This window comes from Salmo salar, chromosome ssa12 (assembly GCF_905237065.1).
Source record: "Salmo salar chromosome ssa12, Ssal_v3.1, whole genome shotgun sequence".
Classification (NCBI taxonomy): Eukaryota; Metazoa; Chordata; class Actinopteri; order Salmoniformes; family Salmonidae; genus Salmo; species Salmo salar.
The window spans coordinates 84,201,211-84,209,581 of NC_059453.1; the positions used below are offsets into that span (position 1 = coordinate 84,201,211).

The 8,371-nt window shown below is 41.7% G+C and overlaps 1 protein-coding gene across 1 annotated transcript; it reads left to right on the forward strand.

Moving 5' to 3' along the window:
• The first annotated feature begins 389 nt into the window (after nt 1–389).
• On the forward strand, nt 390–6,441 carry wdr82 (WD repeat domain 82). The gene is made up of 9 exons (XM_014133700.2): nt 390–1,018; nt 1,466–1,563; nt 1,979–2,045; nt 2,195–2,294; nt 5,160–5,276; nt 5,395–5,550; nt 5,715–5,784; nt 5,995–6,137; nt 6,214–6,441. The coding sequence occupies exons 1-9, from the start codon at nt 858–860 to the stop codon at nt 6,241–6,243; spliced, it is 942 nt and encodes a 313-aa protein (XP_013989175.1). The 5' UTR covers nt 390–857; the 3' UTR covers nt 6,244–6,441.
• Nucleotides 6,442–8,371: the final 1,930 nt, after the last annotated feature.

An 8,371-nucleotide genomic window follows, 5' to 3' on the forward strand; every position in this document is an offset into this window, starting at 1 on the left:
CAAAAAAAAAAATACATTTCTAGGTAGCCATTTAACCCATGTTCTCGGAGCTACACGTTTTCAGTGTATCTGAAAATGATTGGATAGATATTATGGGAATACCCTACCCTGCCCTCTGATTGGATATGTGGATTTTGCCCTGGGGTGTATTCAGTTGCAAAGCGTTTTGTCTTAAATGCTTCCATTGCTCTAAAGTGGAGTGAAGTCCCTGTGGTTTCCTTAACTTCTTTGACACATTTGTTTTAAGAGGAAGACAGCTGAACTACAACTTGTGTTTAACAAAACATAACTAGTTTAGTGTAAGCGGTTTCTGTTGCAAATCGTTTTGCAATCGGCGTAATGAATACACCCCAGGGCTAGGGGTCGATTTACATAACCCAATGACTTCAAACTCACCTGCATTGCTACTTCGGTTATTCTGTCTTGACAGTCAGAGCACGTGTTATTGTATGACTGATAAGTAGTTACAATTATTGTAAATGTGAGAATTTCTCTGCTCCATTTTTGTCTGTATCCAAAAGCGTTATGATTGCGTCTTCCTTGTTTATAGTCTGTGCTCTTATGGTTATGTACAAAACATCAACTGACTGTACCGCGATAGTTGTTGTATATCGCGAGAGTTAATAAGCGTGTCTGTGGAACTTGCGGGAAGCCGAATTATGGAAGGTGGTGCTTTTACATGACTCGTGTAACAAGTGTACCAGGAGGGCTTTCTTTACAGTTTTTGAAACACACAGTTCTATTTATTTGTATTTTTACAAAACAATAAAGCTCCTATTTAAACAGCACATAAATAGATGATCAGATAATAGAATCAAGTAGAAAACGAGGGTCTGCGCCCCCTCAAAGAGCCCATCATGAAGCTGACGGACAATGTGCTGCGGAGCTTCAGGGTTGCAAAGGTTTTCCGAGAAAATTCAGACAAAATCAACTGTTTTGATTTCAGCTCAAACGGCGAAACCATTATTTCTAGCAGCGACGATGACTCCCTGGTTTTATACGACTGCCAGGAGGGAAAGTAAGACATGCATTGAATTAATATTAATCGACAGTTTTTTTCCGAACTGCATGATGTAGGCCGACCCCTGTGCTGTAACTAGGATCTGCTCCGTTAGTACTAGTGAGGCCTACTGCGGTATGCAAAATCCTCGGGCTCGAGTTAAGACACGATCTAGAGTTTGAGCGGATGCAGGTCTGGGTTGTTAGCTTGGTAACAAAACTATCAATTGTATTTCATCTTATTTCCCACAAGCGTGTAGTTTGTATATTGTGGAGGTAAAATACATAACAATATTTAACAATTGTATGTGCTAGTTGAGGTTAGCACTATATGTGGCTGCTTTAACCGCCCATATTATGATTGTTATTGGGATTTCAGAGGCAGTTGGCTTTGCTAGAAGTTTCTGTGCCAGCAATCTAACATGGTTCCTTAAAAAAAAATCCTCTCCATCCTGTGCTGGTCCAGACCCAAGCGGACCCTCTACAGTAAGAAGTATGGAGTGGATCTGATCAGGTACACACATGCAGCCAACACCGTGGTCTACAGCTCCAACAAAATTGATGGTATGTTAGTGAGGTGATTTGAGATCAGTAGGCCTATACCTGTTAATAATAAGCAGTTGTCCATGTTACTCTTGCCAGGCACATTTCAGGAGTGTATTATTGTATGTATATAGAAGATTGTTCATGGAGATTTCCTGACAGAGCCTCACCGGGTTAATCTCAGCCTGGGGCGGCCATACTCACCCTGGTCTGAGGTAGTTGTTTGTACAGTTTGAGGGTCCGTGATTCTGCCCGATAAAGGAGCTAACTGTACAAGCCACTGCCTTGCCTAGGGTGGTGTCTACTCATCTGACCTGCCCAGTGCCCATCGCCTCCAGGATCGGAAGGTCTACTTGCTCTCAAGTTGTCTGTGGTGATGAATGGGAATGCTATGCTGTCTTCGGGCCATAACCCCATGCCTTTATGATAATTGCAGACACTATCCGGTACCTCTCCCTCCATGACAACAAGTACATCCGGTACTTCCCCGGACACAACAAAAGGTGAGGATTGAGACCGAGAAACCCAATTAACTGAGGGGTAGTTTAGGCTACATTACTGTACTATTACTTGAGTATTGTATTTTTTTTAACAGACATCAGGTGTTTCTCTCAAGGTAGATGTTTCTATACCTTTAACACGAATGTTTCAGAGTGACGGCTCTCTCCATGTCCCCTGTGGATGACACGTTTATCTCAGGATCTTTAGACAAGACAATCCGGCTATGGGACCTGCGGTCTCCGAACTGCCAGGTGGGTTCCCTTTACTCACTAGGTCTTAGAGGTTGACATTGCCATGAAGCGGGACTGCAGATATTGCGATGGACCAGATGCACAACTTTGCTTTCACAGTCACACACGGTATCTGCACATGTGCATGAGTTCGCTTCACGCTTTTACAATGTGGTAGCCACGGGACCAAAACAGCAGAGAAGTTGAGCCTTGCGCTTCAAAGCTGTTTGCTTTCTACGTCATATCGCAGTCTACCTTGACTACTCCTTGACATTGCAGATGACTCTAGATCAGGGATGTAAACTTGCCACTTTGTGATATTCACCTTTTTGATCTCAATAGGTCATCCATGGGAATATTGTAGATCTGTTAAAGAAAGTGCATATATCACCCATTGAGCTATAAAAGAGGCGCAAACAAATCTTCTCCCTGGGAGAATCTCAATTGCATACTCCTCTCATCCTCGCCTCCTTCTCAAAACCCATTGGAGGAGAAGGTCAGAGGGGTGGGACCTCTGGATTTCTCATCCAATGGTTTTTGAGGAGAGAGAACGCGAGGAGTATGCAATTGAGATTCATTAACGTTCTCTGGCGGCTGTGTCATCACGCACTCCACGCAACAAACTTTGTTCCTGGCTGGAAAATTTGGAATGCAACTCGAGTTTAGCGACCTGTGTTGAAAATGATGCTGAGGTTATAGTTGATAAGAAGCAAATTATAGTTGCACGTATGGTTCAATAGCGCAAATGATTACACACACAGTTATTAACGTTAGCTAGATACGTTAGTATTTAAGCTGGCAAGTGAACATTACCACCCGCCAATTTTCTTTATTATTTCACCTTTATTTAGCCAGGTAAGCCAGTTGAGAACAAGTTCTCATTTACAATTGCGACCTGGACAAGATAGAGCAAAGCAGTGCGACACAAACGATGGAGTTACACATGGAATAAATAAACATACAGTCAATAACACAATAGAAAAGTCTATACACAGTGTGTGCAAATGTAGTAAGATTAGGGAGGTAAGGCAATAAATAACCCATAGTGGTGAAATAATTACAATTTAGCAATTAAACACTGGAGTGATAGATGTGCAGAAGATGAATGTGCAAGTAGAGATACTGGGGTGCAAAGGAGCCAAAAAATAAAATCACATGGGGATGAAGTAGTTGGGTGGGCTATTTCCAGATAATAATGGGGTATGTTTCTCATATCCAAATGAATGACTGAACACAGAATGAATCCTTACGCATCCTACAAATAGAATCTCAGAGCGTGATGTCAGATATATATCAGAATGAGTGCTCCATCCAATAATATCACGTGACAGCTGTGAGCAGCCAGCTGTGAGCAGCCAGCTGTGAGCATCCCCCTAACCAGACATTAGTCTACTCAGTTGCTTCTCTCCAGCCCTGGCATGAGGATATAGTGACAAAGGGGGTGGTTGAAGTGAGTGAGGGGCACAATTTTTGGGACTTCTTGCATTGGAATTTTATTGAATTCTGCTTCTATCACGCTCTACCACAATAAACACAGTTCAAATGGCGAGACTCTGACCATTGAGTGCTTTTGAAGTGACAGGTCGGTGCGAAATCTGTAGTCTATCTATGCTGCGCTGTATCAGCACAATGGACAGCGCCCTACACACTAAAGCAAGGCCGTTTTGGTAATAATATAGGCTAATGGGGCGGCAGGAGCGTAGTGGTTGGGCCAGTAACCGGAAGGTTGCTGGATCGAATCCCTGAGCGGACAAGGTAAAAATCTGTCGTTCTGCCCCTGAGCAAGGCAGTTAACCCACTGTTCCCCGGGCGCCGATGATGTCGATTAAGGCAGTCTCCCACACCTCTCTGATTCTGAGGGGTTGGGTCAAATGTGGAAGACACTTCAGTTGAATACGTTCAGTTGGACAAATGACTAGGCACTAGAGGTCGACTGATTATGATTTTTGATTATATGCAACGCAGGACAAGCTAGTTAGCCTAGTAATATCATCAACCATGTGTAGTTAACTAGTGATTATGTTAAGATTGATTGATAGTTTTTTTATTAAGTAAGGTTAATGCTAGCTAGTAACTTACCATGGCTCCTTGCTGCACTCGCATAACAGGTGGTCAGCCCGCCACGCAGTCTCCTCGTGGAGTGCAATGTAATCGGCGTCCAAAAATGGCGATTACCGATTGTTTTGAAAACTTGAAATTGGCCCAAATTAATTGGCCAACTTCTACTAGGTACCCCCCCTTTTCCTACAAGATAGATGGGCTGTTTGTAATAGGTGAATTACCCTATATGAATGCAGCCGTACACACAGCTGTCTTACCAAAATAATGCAAACTAAATGCTGAAAGTAGCCTTGTTATTCATGCAAACAAACAAACACTATATAGCAGTTTGGCTTAGAATTCCGACAACTGCAAATGCAAACAGAATAAAGCAGCGGTACCAAGTAGGCCTAGTAAATAAAATATTTGATCGATAAAGGCATGACACAATCTATATTTAGGCTAGTTGCGTTAACGTTAAACGAAAGGCAAATGGAGATCCAGATAACCAAAACACAGTGAGATGCACAAATGGGCCTAAAGGCCTGCTTCAGACTTTGAAAATCATGCCGCTCATGAGTACAGCAACACGTTGTGATATGGAACAATACACTTCTGTGGATTACATTCGACCCCTGTAATCATTTAAGTAATGCCAGCCCACCATAAACATGTTTCCAGAGTATTGAGATTATTCAAATATGTACTTGTTATTCCCTGAAAATATTCAAATTTATATGCACAAAAGAAGTCATTTTTGAACCCTTGCCAGTTTGCATCCCTGTTCTAAATGGACTGTTGCGCTGGATTAAATGTATTTCCTGTGACTGTCTCTGTCACTACCAGGGCCTGATGCACCTCCAGGGGAAGCCAGTTTGCTCCTTTGATCCTGAGGGTCTGATTTTTGCTGCTGGTGTGAACTCCGAGATGGTCAAATTGTACGACCTGCGATCCTTTGACAAGGTAACAGTAATTTTCAGGGCTTTCTGTTTTATAGTTGTATGTTTATTGAGAGCTGTGAATGCAGGTCAGTGGTAGATGGTTGTCTTCAGAGTAACCTTTCGTGTTGGCTTGTCTATAGGGTCCTTTTGCTACCTTCAAGCTACAGTACGATCGTACATGTGAATGGACAGGACTCAAGTTCAGCAATGATGGGAAGCTCATCCTTGTCTCAACCAATGGGGGTGCTCTCCGCCTCCTCGATGCCTTCAAGGGCGCTGTGATGCATTCCTTTGGGGTGAGAGATCATACGCATTCATGCAGACACATAAAACCTAGACAGACACTGTTAGATACTTAATCCAAAGACTCTTGAACTGACATACATTTCGCAACAAGAGCAAGTTGCTCAAGAAGTAAATGATAGGCCTATACTTATAGACACTCTCCTCTATCCTACAGGGCTACAACAACAGTAAAGCTGTGACGCTGGAGGCCTCCTTCACTCCTGACTCTCAGTTTATTATGATTGGTAAGTCCACAAGGAACGTGAGGTAACAGGCTCTATGTTCTGTAAAGTAAGACATGAAAGTTCCAATTGTCTTCCCATTCTACCATAGAATAATTTGGTAGTAATTATTTGGAACTGCTAATTAAACCTAACCTGGAAACATTACACACACTAAAACAGTAGTTAAGCTTCCTCTTGTTTTTCCGTGGTCTGACGATGGTTGTCTCTCAGGCTCTGAGGATGGGAAGATCCACGTGTGGAATGCAGAGAGTGGGATGAAGGTGGCTGTTCTGGATGGGAAGCACACGGGTCCCGTCACCTGCCTTCAGTTCAACCCCAAATTCATGACGTTTTCTAGTGCCTGTTCAAACATGGTAAGATTAGTTATGTTGAAAACACACAGTCTCACATACAGTAGAATGCTCAGTAAATCTGTTTTGTCCTCTGCAGGCATTCTGGCTCCCCACTATTGATGATTGATTGAGAGCGAGATGCTATGGAAGCCACAGGCAACGTGAGATCCCATTTAAAACCAGCAGGCGTCAGCACATCCAGCTCTTTATGTGTGTGTTGCCAATTCAAGTTGATTGTAAATATGTAGAACTTCAGGAATATAAATTGTCAGATTTTTGTGTTCTTTTTATACTTGTAACATTAAATGTTTTCTTTTTCTAACAAGTGTTGGACTTCTATGTGTGTCTTCCTAATCAGAGGTTGTTTACTACACCCAGACAGTGAACCACACGGCATCATTAGCACCAGCAGGCTAGTCTAACCTAGTCTAGGACAGCTGGGGTGTATTTGTTCAGACCAAGACCGTCGCAAACAGTTGCAAAACGATTCGCAACAAAAAAAGTTTCAATTGGACAAATTTGAATATGTCTCTACCCGTTTGGTTCCTAGTGAATACACCCCTGGTGATTTATAATGTACTACCACAGTGCATTCCTAATATGAAGTTTGTTTGTAGACTTGTCTCAACTGACAGGTTAATATCAACAGGAGGGTGTGTTCAGCTGGTGAAGTGTTATCTGTGTCTATGCCTAACCTCTCTTAACACAATCTTAGGCTCACATATTATCAAAGATTCTGTTATATTGACAAGATCGTCGTGTGACCGCTCTAACAATGGAAATACACATCCTCAAAAATGTAAGGCAGGCGGGAGGATGCGAGGTCAGGTGGGACCATTTTAGCTAATGAAAGGGCAAACGTTTGTGTGTGTGTGTGTGTGTGAGAACGGGCACAACTCCAATATGTTTTTTGTTGCCGAAATGCAACGTGCATCCACTTATTTATTTCGTAACAACCTAACAATTATTATGAAACGTATATTGAAGAAGCTTCACCTAGCACATTTGCAATTACATTTGTTGAACAAATTCGAATTCCTCAGTGGTTTAATTTTAGTGGAAAGATTTTGGACGGAGTAAACCCTTTTCCTCTGACAATCAATAGCTCTTCCAGACCCCCTCCCTTAATACTTGCCCAGCCTCAAAGAACAGTGCGCATTACTGAGTTATGGATGATTTATGACAAGGCAAGCAGGAACATGGGAATGATTGACCAACCAAGTCATGCATGGATCCCTTGTAAAAGAGACGTTGGTCTCAATGGGATTCCCTGCCTAAATAAAAGTTAACATGCATTTAATGAAGATGGAAATATGTCAAGGCGTAGGGTGAGAATCAACAAGTAAGCTCGTTTCCACAGTTAAATTCAACCTCTCGTGATAAAACCACAATATTTACTTTAGACTGCATTACCACTGTCTTCTTGGAAAGGAGTATGTCTACCCCTGAACAAGGTCAATTGGCAGCAATACTCTGAAACCTGCTGCTTGAAGTCACAGATGACAATTTAGTTAATTGTCATCTGTGACTTCAAGGGAAACAAACTAGGAAGAGGTCAGTGATTGAAGCAGTCATGCTATTCTTGGAAGGTGAGAAATTTCAATTTACAATGAATGCAAAAAGGCGCTTGTGGTTCCTAATTTTAGAATTGCATTAGGGGTAATGGTAGTCAGGCATTTCAGGGAATTCAAACAGAGTTCTTGAAATAGATTCTAACCGTGGGCCAGTTTCTCAGAACATTGAATTAGGATGAAAATGTTTGTGTTTTTATTACTGTGTCCCTAATTAGATGTTGTCAACCACTTACAGTGACAGTAGCTCACTACAACCAAGTTATCTTCACAAAAAGATACATCTATATTCATAATTTATAACTAATTACTTCTATTCAGATCAAAAAGTAGTCCATGAAGTACATGCTCTCAATGTTCCTAAGAAAAATATACTGTCAACAAAATCTGTCATAGTCTACAGTGGATTATATTACAACTACATTCTTATAGTTTGGTTTCGTTTTGACTTCTGTTTGATATGCCAACACAAAATCCTTCCTGGCTCTTTAAAGAGACAAGCGTGTGCGAATTTGCTAGACTAGTGGAGGATGTCTAGTTAAATCCTAATTGCACGCACAAAATGTCCAGAAAAAAAGTTAACAATTATGGGGAAACAGAATCCAATTGATGAACAGGATTTCACTCAACACATGATTGTTTTGATCTGGATTAAAAACATTTTAAAACTGTTCCCTGGACATA